Source organism: Vigna umbellata, chromosome 7, assembly GCF_029865625.1.
Source record: "Vigna umbellata cultivar VRB3 chromosome 7, Vumbellata_1.0, whole genome shotgun sequence".
NCBI lineage: Eukaryota > Viridiplantae > Streptophyta > Magnoliopsida > Fabales > Fabaceae > Vigna > Vigna umbellata.
The window spans coordinates 1,773,897-1,792,852 of record NC_142171.1 but is presented as its reverse complement, the minus strand read 5'-3'; the positions used below and the strand labels follow the sequence as shown (position 1 = coordinate 1,792,852).

At 36.5% G+C, this 18,956-nt stretch overlaps 1 protein-coding gene and 2 pseudogenes across 1 annotated transcript; all 3 read right to left on the bottom strand.

The window, feature by feature from the left end:
• Positions 1–6,266: 6,266 nt before the first annotated feature.
• Positions 6,267–7,302, bottom strand: LOC148194920 (uncharacterized; annotated as a pseudogene).
• A 1,959-nt stretch (positions 7,303–9,261) lies between these two features.
• Positions 9,262–16,706, bottom strand: LOC148194919 (uncharacterized). Its single transcript, XM_088094391.1, has 5 exons — positions 15,805–16,706; positions 15,648–15,732; positions 15,473–15,572; positions 14,395–14,615; positions 9,262–9,324 (listed from the first exon to the last, which is right to left on the bottom strand). The coding sequence occupies exons 1-5, from the start codon at positions 16,704–16,706 to the stop codon at positions 9,262–9,264; spliced, it is 1,371 nt and encodes a 456-aa protein (XP_087950517.1).
• A 495-nt stretch (positions 16,707–17,201) lies between these two features.
• LOC148194918 (uncharacterized) lies at positions 17,202–18,423 on the bottom strand (annotated as a pseudogene).
• Between the last annotated feature and the right edge of the window lie 533 nt (positions 18,424–18,956).

Here is an 18,956-nt window from a genome sequence, read left to right as displayed (position 1 = left end):
GCTTACCAATTGCTCATCAGAATAAAACCAATCAGACCAATAAAGCCTCTATCACAGAATTCAACAAAAGAATTGAAAGAAAAGAAAATCTATACAAGCTATATTCACAATTTCTACTCTGCAGAACAGATCCTAATATACAAAAATGAAAACAGAACAAACAGATCCTAAACTAAAAAGGAACAGATATGAACACAAAACAGAAATAAAATCAAGAAAACAAACCTAAACAAGACTAACCTAACACTCTAAGACTTAACTCGCCGAGTCCCCGGCAACGGCGCCATTTGTTAAACCGTTTTTCATCGCGCAAAAACAGAACAAACTCAGTTTCCCCACTAATGTAGTAAAGGGATAACCAAGGATCAATCCAAGGACTCAACTATGATTAAGTTTTAGAGTGTAAAGTTAATTCTTGTAATTTATTTACTAACTACTAACTCACAGGTGGGGAAACGGAATTAAAATAAAGAAAATTTAAAAGGAAACAGTAAAGAAACGAAAGCTGTTTTAAAAAGAAAAGAAGAAGAATAAAATGCAAGAAAATAAAACCTAAACTAAACTATAGAATCTATGTATAACAGAACAGAACCTAAACTAAAATGAAAACTGAATGCAATTAAAACTAACCTATGAATGCTAACAGTTAACAGCACAAGGAAAACAAAACTAAAACTGAACCTAATCTATATATCATCAAATAGAAAATAGGAGCAGAAATCATAATTGAAACAAAACAAGAACAATATAACAACACTGAAATTGAATTTAATCTGACAATTATGAAGCTTAACATCTCTCAAGAAGACCTCTTGATAAGTCATGCTCACTATGGAGTCACATTACATCCAAAACAGATGTAGAAATGCGGATATTTTCCTTCACAAATCTCAAATAAAATTCAATTCCAGATTTAAAATCACACACAAAAATAATAAAAGAAAAAGAATAAAAACACAAAACTGAATGAGTTTTTATTTACTGGACTCATCTTTGGCTCGAGAAGACATCTCGAAAGTGAATGCTCAAAATAGAGTCATTTGATTCCAAAAGGAAATATAGAATGCAAAGAATCACAGTCCAATTCGTTTATTCATTGAAACAACACAAGAAACACACAAGCACGAAACATAACAGAATATCAAAACACTGAACATGTGAAACATCAAGAACAAACTGTATTATTAACGAGAAAAGAAAAATTACAAAAATTGTACCGAATACATGCTCAATCAGAGTCACCGCGGCTGTCACCACCGTGATGTGCGCTCTAAAAGCAAAGAGAACGGAATCCTACTCTATAGAAAGTGGAAAATAACCCTAATCTACAGAGCTTAGAACTATGAACAGAAAATGTATCTCAAAGTGTGCAAAAGTGTTATTATCTATTTACAAGGTGAAAGCCCTTTTTATAGGGTCAGAAAAACAAAAGAAAACGAAAGAGGGAAAAGGAAAGGGGAAAAAGAAAAAAATGGGAGATGGAGAACCTTGCTGTGATGCTTCGAGCTCTCACGTGGCAGCTCCGGTCAGCTCTTCTTTCACACTGGTCATCTTCTTCAACACGTGTGCAACTTCGGTGGAGTGGCACGAACCTCAGGTAAGTGATGTGTTCCTCTTCTTCAGCTCTCACTCTGCCCTAGCTTTGGGCTTTGCTTTCCCTTTCTCCAAATGAAGTGCTCCAGCAAAGAACCCCTAAGGCAACAGTGCGCCAAAACGCACCACATCACTAATTGGATTTCAGCCCACCAGCGTTTACAACAACAGTCCTCCCAAAACGCAGTCGTTTCACTCAAGTTTAGCTGAGCGTTTTGATTAAGTGGGCTTCCAATCAGCAGCCAATCCATTGTGAAATCAGCACTCCAATTAAAATGTGCAGCCAGTCCATTCCAATGCTTGCAATAGCAGCGTTCCAGCAGTAGTTTCCAGCAATTTGAGCACCCAATCCAACCCAAATGCCTTTCATTGTACATTGCACCAACGGCCCAATTGCTTTGCATCTGTAACCCAATTTTTAGGACCTTTCTGCAATAAGAAGAAAATGAATTAATGCCCAAAAAAAATAAAAGAAATATTTCTGCAATTCAAAAATTAAAAGAAAAAGTAAAGAAAAAAGATTTTCATTAGAAGATTTTCTCTAAAAAAATATTAATATCCTAATTATTTACAAATGCTAAAAATTACCCCTAAAAACCTAATTTTAACTAGAATTTTATAAAACTAAAGGATTAAGAGAAAAACATAAAACTAGCCTAATTCTAAGAAATTAAAAACTAAAGAAATCTAAGAAATGATTTTTAACAGAGAAAAATATGTAAATCTAGAGTGTTATCACACCCCCACACTTAGACAACTGCCCTCCTGGGCAGGGACAACTAAAAATAAAAGGCAAAAGCAAGAGACTCTATCTAAAAAGAAAAGACTAAAGACACACAACAAGGAACACTAGACTCTTATTTCAGCTTATTCAAACCTGCAAAATCAAACCATTTCTAGCTATTTCATCAAATCAGAACTGTACCAAAAGAATTCTCAACTTTAGATTCAAACACCAGCAATTCCAGCAAGCATTATAACAGCTTAATCCACTCTAACTCAGCAAAGCAAACATATGAACAAGTAGCAGTCAGTCTCAACCTCACAGGGTGTAGTGTATGCACTCAAATCACTCAAGTGTTTAGGGGCAATCCTGTTTCACTCAATCATGTCATGCCAACTACCATTCACAACTTTGAAAAGACTCTAAATGACAGTGCTTGACTCAAGGCTTCTCTAAATCAATAGGTCTTTAATTGGCTTGTAATGTTCATGGAATGAAATGGAAAAACAGAAAAGAATGGGAACTGAAATGAGTAGAGAAATGTGAAGAAAAAGGGATAAAACTAGAACTCAGGACATACTCTTTTTCTCAAACTTTGGTCAGATGATTTTTTTCTTTCTTTTTCTCTGGTTCTCTTTCTATTTCATTCATTTCAGGTCTCTTTTTCAATTTCTTTTTCTGATTTTTCTCATTTTCCAGACCTGTTTCTTTCTTTTTCAACCAAACCAAATTTTTTTCTTCAACACAATTTTTTTTTTCTTTTTCACTTCTGGCCTCACTCTTTTTTCATGCACTCACCAAGTTCTAGACTTCTCCCTACATCTCACAAGTCTCTAAGGAATGATTGGTTGGGGGAAATGGCTTGAAATGGATGGAAAGCAAAGAAAAGAGGCTAAGGCTCAATATAAGGTGCAATGGTAAGGAATGAAATGGATAAGCTAAACTGGAAAAATGAAGGATGCCTAGATCATATTCAAAGTTACCAAGAGCAAGCACATCACAAAGAATCAATGCAAAATCAGAATGACAATTAAACATGCATGTTATCACACAAGAAAGACAAAAGCTGGTCCAAAATCTCTCAACGGTTTAAAATTTGTTAAAACTGACTTGCTACTCATCCTATGCAAAGATTACTGAATTGAAATTAACTAAAAACTGTAAAAATTAATGCTAGAACTACTTCTGCCCCAAATCCAAAGCTAAGTCTACTCTTGACAATTCTAATCTAAGGAAATAAAGCTAAAATTTGAATGAAATCAGCAAAGAATGAAGATAAGCATAAAACAGAATCTAAAAGAATAGAAACAAAGGTTAGAGAAATAAAAGGAACCTAGAATCATTCCTAAACTACCTAATATATTTATAGAAGATAAACCTAACCTATTCCTATAAGCTACCTAAACAAGGACAGATTAACCAAAGCATTGAAAAGGAAAAAAAACTAAACAGATTTAGAAAAAAAATTTTAAAAACAGTAGCAGACAGAAAATAGAACCTAATTATGAAGAAAATCCTAATTGAAAACTTGAAACAAAGCATGAAACTAATCAAGAGCTTAAAACAGAACAAGTACTACAAAGGAAGAGAAAATAATAGAAAGAAGAAAAGAAAAGGGACCTGAAAGAGGTTCTAAAACAGATAAAAAAAAACAGTAAAAGAACCTAAGCTAAAACAACATAAAGCAGAAAATGAATGAACTTTAAAAGACCTAAGAACTATTAACAACAAAGCTAAAAACTAAACTAAAACAGATCAGTAACAAAAATAGGTATTTACAGACTAAAACAAGAATGGGAAACTACTCTAGGGATTTATAAACCAAACCAGACCTAAACTAAGAAAAAACAGCTCAGAAAAAAAATTACCCCTATTTTACTCAAAAACAGATGCTAACAAAGCTATATACATCAAAACAAAAAAAAAAAAAAAATTTAAACCAACCTATACCTTCCCACCCCCACACTTAAGAGGCACATTGCCCTCAATGTGTGAGTGGGTAAGGTTCTAAAACAGCAGAGAAAAACACATATATACACAAAACAGATCTAAAAATGGATATACACAAGACAGAACTAATAAAGAGCATAAAAACTAATCAAGAGAACACAGAACAAAATAGAACTAAGATTGAACATAAAAGAGTATAAAATGTATATGAACAGAAGAGAAAATGCAATAGAACACAACATGTACAGGAACAGAAATGGAAAAAGAAAACTAAAACTATAAGGCTACAAAGAAAAAGAACTTATTCAGATTGGCCACAAGTCAAAGTTAATTTTTTCTATTTTTATGAAAAACAACATATTTTCTACTCTACTATTTACTATACTACTTAAAGCTATGTAAACTACTATAAAAGACTTATAACTACTATTTAAAAGAAGGGAAAAGAAAGAGCTTATTGGATTTTCTCCATTGTCAGCCAAAATGTGCATTAGCTCCTTCCCAGCTCTCTGCTTTAGCAATAACAGCTTTCCATTCAAGGCTTTCAGCTGGTTCTGCACTTTCCAAGCACCTTGCTGCATCAACCAGCCCTCCTCATGCCTTTGTTGTTCAATCTGTGTGGTCCAAGTTCTTTGAGCATCATTGAGATTCTTTCCTACCTCCACCAGGGTAACCTTTGTGCCTTCAGTGTATGCAACCTCCTCAATATCAGTACCTGCACTAAGTATATCATCAGCAACATCCAGATCAAAGTTAATATGAACAATTGAATCATCCCATTGTGCAGAACTGTCACAGGAAAAATCAGAATCATTTAACAGATCATCCAGAATATAAGCATTAGAATCAAAGCACCCATCAGTAGATGCATTTGTATAACTCACAGCAAATATTATTTCTACCAATTCAGAATTATAAGGAACATCAGGCACAACAGGTAACTCAAGCAAGGGATTAAAAATAATGTGCATTTCAGCTATAGCAGTAGCAATATCAAATTCAGAGTTAACCTGGACTAATTCATCAAAGACAACCTCACCAGTATGAGAGGATTCAGTGGCCACAATATCACATTCTGCACAGCTACCATCAATTGAAATAGTGTCAAAATCAGTGTATAACTCTGTAACAGCAATAGACACATCAATATGCTCAATTTCAAATGCTGCTTTAATAACCTTAGAGTCAATAAGTTCAGCAGTGTTAACAACAGGCTCTATAAGATCTAAGCACATGTAATCAAATGCATCAAATGGCATAGGAAATTCAGATGTGGCAGTGGGAGTTTCAAGGTTAGAATAAACCTGTGTTGACTCATAAAAATTGTCTTCAGCAACAACAACGGAATCAATTGAGTCAGCACATTGCACAAAATTATCATGAAAACTTTGATCAGGCTCAGTGCACACATCATAAACAACATCATGTATATCAATGTGTTCTGCGTGAAAGACTGAATCTAAAATGTGAGTGTGTGCAGGCATAACAGGAACATAATCTAGAGTAGGTTCTATGGGTTCAACTTTAAACAGATCCAAAGCATTAAATTCATATTGAACCTTAGAGAACTCTATGGGAATGCTAAGTTCAGAATAAACTTGTGTTCTCTGATCACTAGCTACCTCATCAGGGTCATTTCCATCCAGCTTGAACATAATGATCTCTTCCTTGGCACCTGCAAAATAGTTAGAAGCAGAACATATGGCAGAACTGATTTCTTCACAAATTTCACAACCACCCCCAAGGCATGTACAACCAGTGAGTTTTTCATTACTCAGTTCTAAAGAGTTTAAGAACCCAGCAAACTCAAGTTCAAGTTCTAATCCTAAATCAGCACAAGCATTTTCAAAATCAACCATATCAACTTTCACATCATCAAAAACTACATATCTATCATCATGAGCATCTGATTCATCATCAAGAAGTGCATTTAAATCTGTGCAATCATAAAAAACAGTAAATGCAGGTATATGAACTCTATCAATGGAAAATGCTAATTTTATGATATTAGAATGATCAAAGCAAGGACTAAAATCAACAACTTCTACAGGCACATCATGCATATGATCAAACACATTGAAATCATTTTCAGGCTCACACACATCAGCATCAAAATCCATTTCATAGTACTGAAGCACCAAAACATGGTCAGCAGCTTCCCTCATTTTTTTCAAATACTCTTTGGACTTTCTGAAATCAGTTTGTACTTCCAGTTCAGCAGATTCAACTTTTAAATCAGCAGTACAATCAATTTCATTGAAACAAGAATGAGGTTCAGTACTATCACCATCATAATACACATTTTCACTTAATTGAGCACTAGCAGTGGTAAAATCAGATATAGGAACAGCAACAAAACTATTACAATCATGAATCACAGCCAACTCCCTAAAACCATCAACTAGCTTTTCAAAATCATCACCAGTGTAATTATGATCATAAGGTTCACAAACAGATTCAGAAAAATCATCAGATGCATTCATACAATCATCACTCATCAGAGAATTGGAATTATCATCATCAAAATTTAAAGTAGAATGTGAATCAATGAAAGAAGGATTAGAGTATACAGTTACAGAGGTGGTTGGACACTTAATCACTTGAAACTCTGCGGCAGCAGCTACCATCAGTGGTGCTTCATTGGTTGCTGCCTCTTTCTCCTTTTCAACTCTCCCAGTCAACTTGTTGACTACAGCTACTAACTCTGCCACTTGATTGGTTAGTCCTTGAAGTTCATATGCTGGAATCCCCTGCTGCCACTGATCACAGAATTGTGGCTGCCATGGTTGTTCTGAATGAATTTCCTCCTGCTTTGGTGCAACACACTGGTCCCAATATGAATGTGGCAACTCTTGTTGCACATGCCAGGGTGACTTCTCTCCATAAGGTTGAAAATAGGATGGTGGTTGTTGCTGGAAAGCTTGATTAATTGGCTGCATAAAAACCTCAGGAATAGGCTCATAAAACATGTCAAATCTTGGTGGTTGAGCATTATAAGGAAATGAGAAATTACCATATGCAGAGGAGTGATCCATGCTTACCAATTGCTCATCAGAATAAAACCAATCAGACCAATAAAGCCTCTATCACAGAATTCAACAAAAGAATTGAAAGAAAAGAAAATCTATACAAGCTATATTCACAATTTCTACTCTGCAGAACAGATCCTAATATACAAAAATGAAAACAGAACAAACAGATCCTAAACTAAAAAGGAACAGATATGAACACAAAACAGAAATAAAATCAAGAAAACAAACCTAAACAAGACTAACCTAACACTCTAAGACTTAACTCGCCGAGTCCCCGGCAACGGCGCCATTTGTTAAACCGTTTTTCATCGCGCAAAAACAGAACAAACTCAGTTTCCCCACTAATGTAGTAAAGGGATAACCAAGGATCAATCCAAGGACTCAACTATGATTAAGTTTTAGAGTGTAAAGTTAATTCTTGTAATTTATTTACTAACTACTAACTCACAGGTGGGGAAACGGAATTAAAATAAAGAAAATTTAAAAGGAAACAGTAAAGAAACGAAAGCTGTTTTAAAAAGAAAAGAAGAAGAATAAAATGCAAGAAAATAAAACCTAAACTAAACTATAGAATCTATGTATAACAGAACAGAACCTAAACTAAAATGAAAACTGAATGCAATTAAAACTAACCTATGAATGCTAACAGTTAACAGCACAAGGAAAACAAAACTAAAACTGAACCTAATCTATATATCATCAAATAGAAAATAGGAGCAGAAATCATAATTGAAACAAAACAAGAACAATATAACAACACTGAAATTGAATTTAATCTGACAATTATGAAGCTTAACATCTCTCAAGAAGACCTCTTGATAAGTCATGCTCACTATGGAGTCACATTACATCCAAAACAGATGTAGAAATGCGGATATTTTCCTTCACAAATCTCAAATAAAATTCAATTCCAGATTTAAAATCACACACAAAAATAATAAAAGAAAAAGAATAAAAACACAAAACTGAATGAGTTTTTATTTACTGGACTCATCTTTGGCTCGAGAAGACATCTCGAAAGTGAATGCTCAAAATAGAGTCATTTGATTCCAAAAGGAAATATAGAATGCAAAGAATCACAGTCCAATTCGTTTATTCATTGAAACAACACAAGAAACACACAAGCACGAAACATAACAGAATATCAAAACACTGAACATGTGAAACATCAAGAACAAACTGTATTATTAACGAGAAAAGAAAAATTACAAAAATTGTACCGAATACATGCTCAATCAGAGTCACCGCGGCTGTCACCACCGTGATGTGCGCTCTAAAAGCAAAGAGAACGGAATCCTACTCTATAGAAAGTGGAAAATAACCCTAATCTACAGAGCTTAGAACTATGAACATAAAATGTATCTCAAAGTGTGCAAAAGTGTTATTATCTATTTACAAGGTGAAAGCCCTTTTTATAGGGTCGGAAAAACAAAAGAAAACGAAAGAGGGAAAAGGAAAGGGGAAAAAGAAAAAAATGGGAGATGGAGAACCTTGCTGTGATGCTTCGAGCTCTCACGTGGCAGCTCCGGTCAGCTCTTCTTTCACACTGGTCATCTTCTTCAACACGTGTGCAACTTCGGTGGAGTGGCACGAACCTCAGGTAAGTGATGTGTTCCTCTTCTTCAGCTCTCACTCTGCCCTAGCTTTGGGCTTTGCTTTCCCTTTCTCCAAATGAAGTGCTCCAGCAAAGAACCCCTAAGGCAACAGTGCACCAAAACGCACCACATCACTAATTGGATTTCAGCCCACCAGCGTTTACAACAACAGTCCTCCCAAAACGCAGTCGTTTCACTCAAGTTTAGCTGAGCGTTTTGATTAAGTGGGCTTCCAATCAGCAGCCAATCCATTGTGAAATCAGCACTCCAATTAAAATGTGCAGCCAGTCCATTCCAATGCTTGCAATAGCAGCGTTCCAGCAGTAGTTTCCAGCAATTTGAGCACCCAATCCAACCCAAATGCCTTTCATTGTACATTGCACCAACGGCCCAATTGCTTTGCATCTGTAACCCAATTTTTAGGACCTTTCTGCAATAAGAAGAAAATGAATTAATGCCCAAAAAAAATAAAAGAAATATTTCTGCAATTCAAAAATTAAAAGAAAAAGTAAAGAAAAAAGATTTTCATTAGAAGATTTTCTCTAAAAAAATATTAATATCCTAATTATTTACAAATGCTAAAAATTACCCCTAAAAACCTAATTTTAACTAGAATTTTATAAAACTAAAGGATTAAGAGAAAAACATAAAACTAGCCTAATTCTAAGAAATTAAAAACTAAAGAAATCTAAGAAATGATTTTTAACAGAGAAAAATATGTAAATCTAGAGTGTTATCAGGGACCCGAGGCAGTATCTCCTACGAAAAAAATAAATTAAAAAACCTAAAACTTAATGCTTCGGTTGGGGCTGAACCAAGGCCGTAGAGTGGGACTATATGCCTCGGTTCACAACCGAGACCAAAAGTATTGGACTTTTTACCTCGCCTGAATATGCCTCGGTTCAGAAACCGCTGCCTATAGACAAAAATAACCGCTGTCGTTTCCCCTGATTGTACTAGTGTAACTCCTCAAATTTTTCCAAATCAAACTTTGAGTTGATGTTACCTTCTTGGATACAATTAACTTAAAGTAAACGCAAACAATTTTGTGGAGTAGACCTTCAAAGTTTTCAAGTAATGTCTTTTAAAATTAGAATAAGGTCTTCTTTAAATCATTCACCTAGATACATGTTGTTTGTGGCTCATAAGATTATTGGTTTTGAGTTTGATGACACTTGCATATGGATCTTTGATCATGGTGGAAAGATATACAAATTAACCAATAATAAGAAAAATGTTTTTGTCATAAAAGAACAAGAAGATTTGAGGACAAATCCTTTTCAAAAGGGAGGGTATGATGACATATCCCTAAAAATTAACTCTTGTGTTGGAATGGATAGTCTTTCAAACATATACATCCAACACAAGACAAATAAAAGCTTCAAAGATTCTCCTACTATCCAAGACCTTGATCATTCATTTGATATAAGGTGTATCATTGTTGGGACTATATTCTTCATTTACTCACTATTATAAAATTTGTTCGAATTTGTGTTATAAAATGAGTATTTGACCTTGGTGGAGAAGCGCACAAAATTCCAAAGAAGATAAGGAAGTTTGCCTTGTTCCATGTTGAAGATTTGAGGGCAAATTCTTTTCAAGAGGGAGGGAATGATGGAAAATCCCCCTAGCCATGGTCAAACACTTTCAAGAGAGCGAAAGTCATCCATGAAGATGACATCAACTCTACCTTGTGGGCCACCTTTGGAGCTATCATGGAGCATGGTTGAAGAATAATGTAGGTTTATATAGGCCTTGTATTTGGGCATGTAGTGTAGGTTTGATTAAGGTTTGTATTAAGACTTAAGTAGCATAGGATTTTTCCTAAGTTAGATATCCAAACCAAGTAGAAAGTGTGTGCCATGTGTCATGCTTCCATTGGAAAGGATTTTGTTTTTAAAAGGTAGCCACATGACACCGTAGGAGTGGAGAGGATTTACTTTTAGTAGTGGCTACATGACACTCTAGGAATGGAGATGATTGTGTTTTATGAGTGACCACATGTCCTCACATCATTGGAGAGGTTAGAAGGCCTCATTTTTTGCCAATGAGAGTAAAGGTGAAAGATCATGCTTTTAGGGTTAGAATGATACACCCTTGGCCTGTAAATTGAGGTGTCTTCACCATTGTATTTGATTTTGGAATTAAGTAATGTTATGCTGCTAAAATATGGTCATATTCTTTCTTGATCAATGTAAGACCTATGTAAATAAAATGACTTTTTTTTTAAGTATTTTATTTTGTGGTATTAAACCATAAATTGTGATGTGAACCCGTTGAAAAATATTTAAGGGAGAAAAGAAAATTAAATTAATATTGATTGAATATGATTGTTATGTGTGTAAGGTGAGAGGGGTGTGTTTGGTTATCTCCCACGGTAAAGAAATTCCAACTTGGATGAGTGGGTTCCACCATGATGTAAGAGTGAGAGATTGGTGCTCCGTAAGTCACGTGAAGCTTTCCTTTGGCTTGTTGTTAGTTTAATTCCATTTAGTTTGTTTTGAAGTGAGATGTGATTGGTGTGGCCATTTAATTCAAATAGATATGCAGGGGGCGGTTTGGTTTCCTTCCTAGGTTTTTTTTATTATTGGTTGTCTTCTATGGCTTGGCTGGAGAGAGAAAGTCTTGTGCCATTTAAATCACGTAAGTGTTGTAACAGTGAGAGTGAAGCGTCTTTCTTTCCTTGGTTTGTTTATTAATAAATCTTTCATTAATTGGTTTTAAGAAAGAGAAACGTGTGGTAGTGCATTATTTTATTGTTTCCTCTACCTTTGTGGCCGGGAACGTGCAGGTGAGTGTCTAGCTTATTTTTCCTTTGCTTTCTCTCAAGCCCTATTCTTTTTAAATGGATTTGAAGGAGTGAATTTGAGAGAATTTGAAGATAAATTTTTTTGTCGTTTATTTGAGTGAATTTGGAGGTAAATGAGAGTGAATTTGAAAATAAAATTTGTGAGAATTAGTATAGAATTGTATTGCCGTGACAAATTAAAAAATTTATTTCCAAATTCAGTCTCATTTACCTCCAAATATTGATTCAAATAAACGACAAAAAAAAGAAGCGAGTTACGTAAATTTCTTTGTGAAACCGTGGCAATGTTGGAAAGAGAAGGGAATGAATCATGCGTAAGCTTTAGGTTGGATGAGAGGCAAACAGGAAAGAGAGAAAGTGAGATGTAGGTAACATGCAGTAGTGATAAAAAATGAATACACTACAAAAAAGAAGGGAATTACCGAAGGCCAGAAGCCCTCGGAAACAGCCCGAAACTGTCGGTAATAGGTAATTATAGACGGCTTATCGACGGTCACATTTACCGAGGGCTTTTGCCCTTTAGAAATTACCGAAGGCCAAGAGCCTTCGGTAATTTCCGAAGGGCAAAAGCCCTCGGTAATTTTCAAAGGGCGGAAGCCTTCGGTAAATTACCGAGGGTCAGAAGCCTTCGGTAATTTCCGAAGGGCAAAAGCCTTCGGTAATTTCCGAAGGACAAAGGCCTTCGGTAATTACCTAACGTGGGTATTTAGCGAAGGGCAAAAGCCTTCGGTAAGTTGGAGGGAAATGTAAAAGACAATTGTATTTCTTATGAAACCAACAACATAAACAAACCTGCATAACAGTTCTCAAGCACAAACAGACCTACATAACAGTTTTGAAGCACATACAGACCTGCATAATGTGCATCTCAAAGATGCAATCATTGATCAATATCCATACAACATCCATTAATCCATAGAACATCCATTAATGCATAGAACATGTATTTATATTAATAACATATAACAATGTAACATAATGATGTTCTAACATCCAAATCATCCAACTGATCTAACATCCAAATGATGTAAACTCCAAATACTAAAATATCCAATTGTTTCTATAACAACTAATAACAAAATGAAACTAATACTGTACATAGTTATCATCAGAATGATCTTCATCATCCTGCTCCTGTATAGATGGTTGGACTGTTGTGGGTTGGACTGATGAGGGTTGGACTAATGTGGGCTGCTGAGGGACAGCGGGTGACGAGGAGGGTTGTGGCTGGGTCGGAGGGATATTGAATTCATCCTGTGAAGTACCAGGCAACACTCTCATGATCAGGGCCTTAAAGTTTGTAAACTCTGCTCTCAAATCAGTGCTTTCCCAGTCACGTTGCTGCAGTGCCTGCGTGAGGCGGAGAACGACCTCGTCAGGAGTAGTGGTGGAAGAAGAAGGTTGGTGCTTCAGAGTACCTCCTCTCGATGCTGTATAGTTTGCAGCAAGTTGTCCTGCACCGTACACTCGTCCCTTTTTCTTCCCACCAACGATGTCGATCCAACACTGTGTTCTACGGATGTCATCTTCTGCATTACTGGCATCATCCGGTGTAGGAGCTGACTCATGTTCAGATCTAACCTGTGAGAGTCTCGTAGAAAATTCTTCCTGTTGAAACATTAAAAGCAATGTTAGGGAATGATAGAATAACATAAATGAAAAATTAGTAATAGTAATAGTGTTATTTGCTTACATGAGTTTTCCGAGATCTTTCATCAACAAATTGATTAGTGTCCTTCCTTACATGAGTCTGTGCAAAGACCTCATCAACATGGACCGCCCGTCCCAGAGCTTGTGCCTGTAACATAATTTAGAATTAGAAGTGTACATATGAAATAGAAAATACATAACTTATATATGAAAGAAAAAGTTATGTAATGAGATTATACCATACGAATGGCATGCTCATGAATGGTGATCGACCCACCAGTATGCAGGGTGCCACCCCTTTCAGAGGCTCTGTTCCTCTGGGCTTTGACACACTTATTGTGAAACTCTACTTTATTCCAATGAGCCAGTAAAGAGTTCCAAATTTGTTCACCTAGCCAGTAAGGGCGCTGTCTTGCATTGTGGGCATCCCTAAACATCTCTGACAGCCGATGAGATGCTTTCATGTGAAAATTTCTTGTTATCTGACTTTCATGTTCAGGTTTCCACTGCACCTTCATCTGTAACATTAAAGAGAACAAACATTGATTACAGAACATACTAAAATAAGAGCGATAATTAGTTTAATGGATTGTTCACCTGAAAGCGCTCCCAGAATGGCTTTTTGTCGTCATCAGGTATTGCTCCCCAAGTAGGCCATGGACTTAAAAACTGTTGCTTAATTGAACGTGTGATAGCCTGGGAAGCAACCTTAGATGGAATAAACCTGCATAATAAAAGTCATTTCAATTACAATAGGGTTTAAACATCAAATTATATCAAGAGATTAAAAACTTACCCTTTACCATACGGCTCAATCCATGGTCGATCATGGAGGGGCGGGTCAAGACCTTCACCATCACCACTTGAATCTGGATCAGCAGATGGTGTGACAGTCTCAGAAGGCGGTATAACAGATGAGGAAGGTATAGAAGTAGGGCCAGGGACAGGAGTGGGGGTAATAACCACAGGGGGAGGAGTGGGGGTTATAATCACAGGAGGAGGAAGAGGGTCTGTTGTAGGGGTAGTAGAAGGGTGTACTACAGGGGTAGAATAAGGGTGTATTGCAGAGGTAGGAGTAAGGTCTACTGCAGGTGTAGGAGGCTGTATTGTAGGGGTAGGAGGAGGCCCCACAGATGATGTACTGTCGGCAGCAGTGGTAGGTAGTCTAGCAGGCACCCTAAGTACATACTTTGGTGCCTGCCGTCGCCTCTTTCTAGGCCTTGCTACCCCCTTTTCTTTATCAAGACGTTCTGAACCTTGTCCTGTCATTACTGCATTGAAATGGTTACAAATAAAGCGAAAAAATATAAATGAATAACGAAGGATCAATGGTTTTTAAAGTCAATGTATAAATAATTGCATACAACTTTTAAGATGGTATTTTAGATAACTCTATTCAAATGATAGTTCAATTTGCTATAATAGATGTCCAACATTCAATCGTCATCATCATGATCTTCATCTTCATCTTCTTCTTCATCATCGTCTTTATCATCATCATCTTCTTCTTCTTCGTCGTCGTCATCATCGTCATCATCATCATCATCATCTTCTTCTTCTTCTTCTTCTTCTTCTTCTTCTTCCTCTTCTTCTTTTTCTTCATCACATTGTATTGTTGCTTCTAATTCATCTCCATCACCATCAGGGTCGACCAATGCGGTTATACGTTCAACTTCAATAATTTCTTGTGGTTGTGACATTTGGTCAAGTTGGTAGGCAACATCTTCCTCAACAATGCGACCTCTAGGCTTGGTTTGTATTGCTACGGCCCAACCACGCTTGTCAATATTGCGGAATGGTGGATATGGCACATAATAAACCTGTCTGACATTAGTTGGTAGAATGAAAGGATCAAACAATCCATATCTTAATCTCTGGTTGAGTTCGACAATATTAAAGCGTGGATCGACTCTAGTACCGGCTCTAGAAGTATCAGACCATTCACAATAAAAAAGTACCACTCTGTTTGGAGAAGTAGTGCTGTTGTACTCTAACTCATATATTTTATGAATGATGCCGTAGAAATCATCATAACAACCCTCTGTTAGGCCCTTCATATACACACCACAATTTGATGTTTTCTTTCCTTTAGACCATTCATGTGTATGAAATTTGTAACCATTGGTGAAGTAAGTGTGCCATTCTTTGACACATCTCATTGGCCAATTCGAGAGATGTCTTAACTCTTGAACCGTGGGAGTTAATGCTTGATTAAAAACCTACAAAGGTACTAACAAAATTATAAAAGCAAGAGTCAAATTAACCTTGCTCTAAATGTAGGAAAAAGTACGGACCTGATTTCTAAACCAATGGGGAAACTCTGAGTGTATTCTAGCAGAAGTATTTCCTTCTGCGACTTGCTCAGCCATAATAAATGAGCTGGTACAAATGAAATTCATTAGTGTATAACAATTAAACCATTTGAAAGATAAGAGATGGATGATGAAATACTCAAGGTACGACTTTACTTCACTACAATTGATCAAGACATGGACATGAGGAGAGTTGAATTCAACATTAGTTAACCAATGAGTGAATTCTTTCCCTGCGTGACGGCCTGATTGTCGGAAAACTGATAATGCACCTTCACGTGGTTCAACTTGCCATTGCATTTCATTTCTGACATGAGTGGGGGACAACATGAAGTTTTTGAAATAATGTGAACAAAAATACGTTGTGTGCAAGTAAGCTGCACAAATTGAGCCTTCTACTCTAGCTTTATTTTTAACTGAACGTTTGGATTCTCCCATAAACCTTTCAAATGGATACATCCACCTGTATTGCACAAGTCCCCCAAGCCAAGCTTCATATGCAAGATGAATTGGAATATGCTCCATTGAATCAAAGAATGCAGGAGGGAATATTCTTTCTAATTTGCAGAGAATAATTGGGATATTTTCATCCATCTTTTTAAGGGAATTCTCCTTTAGTGTCGTGCAACACAAATCTTTAAAGAAGTTATTGATTTCTATCAGTGGATTTAACACGTGCATTGGCAAACAACTGAACGCAAGAGGGATGAAAGTCTCCATGAATACATGACAACCATGACTCTTCAACCCTTGAATAGTACCGTTCTGAACATTGGCACATCTGGACAAGTTAGAAGCATATCCATCTGGCATTCTAAGCTCATTGATCCATCCACACACTATTCTTGCCTTGTCTTTTGACATGGTGTAATTTGATTTTGGTTTAAATAATCGGTCGTTACCTTGCGCCTTCAACTCTAAGTCTTTTCGTCCATAATACAAAGGTAAATCTTTTCTTGCTTTCTCATTATCTTTTGTCTTACCTATAACATTCATAACTGTGTTGAAGACATTGTCAAAGAAATTTTTTTCGGTGTACATGACATCGAGGTTGTGTCTTAGCAAGTTGTCTTTCCAATAGCAGGTTGTGTCTTAGCAAGTTCCCAGAATATGCTTCTTTTAGTCCAATTATGCCATTCTCCAAACCCTTCTATCCTATTCTGACCAAATTCAGTGACTTTTGGATAGTCTTTCACTCTTCTCCAAATGTGTGATCCAGTCAACTTCGGCAGGGGCATATCCGTTTCAACTTGCCCTTTGCGAAATGCCTTTTTGTTTCTTCTAAAGGGGTGATCAATGGGCAAGAACCGTCGATGGCAGTCAAACCAACTACTTTTTCGACCATAACTCAATTGGAATGACTTTGTATGTTCCATGCAATGTGGACAAGCTAATCCACCATGCATGCTCCAACCAGATAACATGCCATACGCTGGGAAGTCATTAATAGTCCACATCAAGGCTGCCCTCATAAGGAAATTTTGCTTCCTTGAAACGTCATATGTCCAAACACCATTCCATAACTTCTTCAAATCATCAATCAAAGGCTCCAAATAAGCATCAATCAATGATTTGTGATTAGATGAACATGGTATTATACACGATAAAAACATGTAAGGCTTTGTCATACACATCTCAGGTGGTAGATTGTATGGGGTAACTATCACGGGCCAGCATGAATATGGTGATGCAGACGCCTGAATGTACGGGGTAAACCCATCAGAGCATAGACCAAGTCTGACGTTACGTGGTTCACTAGCAAAGGATGGATGGTTACGATTGAAGTGATTCCAAGCTTCACCATCAGAAGGATGATACAAAAATCCCGGAGTTTTGTTACCGTCATGCCATGTCATGTTTTCTGATGTTTGCATTGAAGTAAACAATCTTTGTAATCTTGGAATTATAGGCAAGTAGAACATGGACTTTAAGGGAATTGGTTTTTTTTGCCTCCGTCCAGCATGCATTGTATGATATCGAGGTGAGCCACAAAACTTGCATTCAACCAACAATGCATCATTTTTGCCACTGTCATTGTCATAGAATAACATACATCCATTAACACAACAATCAATCTTCCTGACATCCAATCCCAACTTTGAAACACATTTTTTGGCTTGTAATAATTCTTCGGCATAAAATTGTTTGGTGGTGTCAAATCTAACATCAATTTTGTATAGAAGTCCACTGCTTGAATGAGAACGTTCCAATTAGATTTGCCAGCCATGAGTCTAATGCACACTGACAATTTTGACTCAGATGAACCTTTAAATACAGGTAGATTTGCCTCTGTAAGTAAATATTAAAACCTCTGCGTCGTTTCATTTGGAGGCTCTTCATCATGACTATCGTCTGCTACTTCAGCATGGTGATGAAGAGCATTGTCGACCATCTCTTGCATATAGGCAAATTGATCTATCTCAGATGTATGTACAATAGTATTCGAACCTGATGCAAGCCGTTTTTCAGCTGTAGTGGAGGTCGAAGGAATTTCTTCACCATGAAATGTCCAAACCGTGTAATTAGGCATGAACCCTTTTTGGTAAAGGTGAACTTTGACGACTTCATCTTTCAAAATCCTTGTACATTCACACTTGATGCATGGACATCAAATCCCTCCATCAAGGGCACAATATTGATACCGTCGGGCCGTCTCCACAAACTCTTGAACTCCGATGACAAAAGATTCCTTCAAACCTCTCTTTCCATTATAACAACGATCGTACATGCACCCACGATGGTTGGGAAAATGGGCCATGTTCTGTGACAAGCCAAACAAATAAAAACTTAGCCAAAACAACAACACTCCATGTGACATAAGTAATAAACCTATTACTACTCAAGTCGAACATGGAAGGCAATTTGAACACTATTGTCATAGGCATTCAATAAGGGCATGCAAAGAGAAGTCCTCAGTATTGAAATGCCTTAGACATACTAAGGGGTTGTGTATTAAAGTTGGAGGAGACAACTAATTACTACTGAAGTTCTCTTATCTAGAGTACTTCCAAATATTTTGTAGGTTCTAAGTGTTTATAGTATTTTCACCCTTCTCATTGCATTGAGAATGTGTGTAGTACCATAGGATTTTAAATGACTACTTAACTTAATCAAGTTGTAGCCTAATAAATGAAAGACAATATACATGAACATACAATATAGACATCAACATAATTTAGGCAATCAAATATCTATAAAAGCATGGATATATACTATAATTTGTGGTTTATGGAATTCTTTGCTTTTGAATAGTTTACTAGGTCCATTTCACTACTCTAGACATGTTAGGAT

Excerpts from the sequence above, each read along its gene's own strand:
- LOC148194919 (XM_088094391.1), bottom strand. The coding sequence starts at position 16,706 with ATGTACACCGAAAAAAATTTCTTTGACAATGTCTTCAACACAGTTATG. Across the intron at positions 15,733-15,804 it reads GAAGTAAAGTCGTACCTTGA|CTCATTTATTATGGCTGAGC; the intron begins GTATTTCATCAT and ends CATTTGTACCAG. Across the intron at positions 15,573-15,647 it reads CCCATTGGTTTAGAAATCAG|GTTTTTAATCAAGCATTAAC; the intron begins GTCCGTACTTTT and ends GTACCTTTGTAG.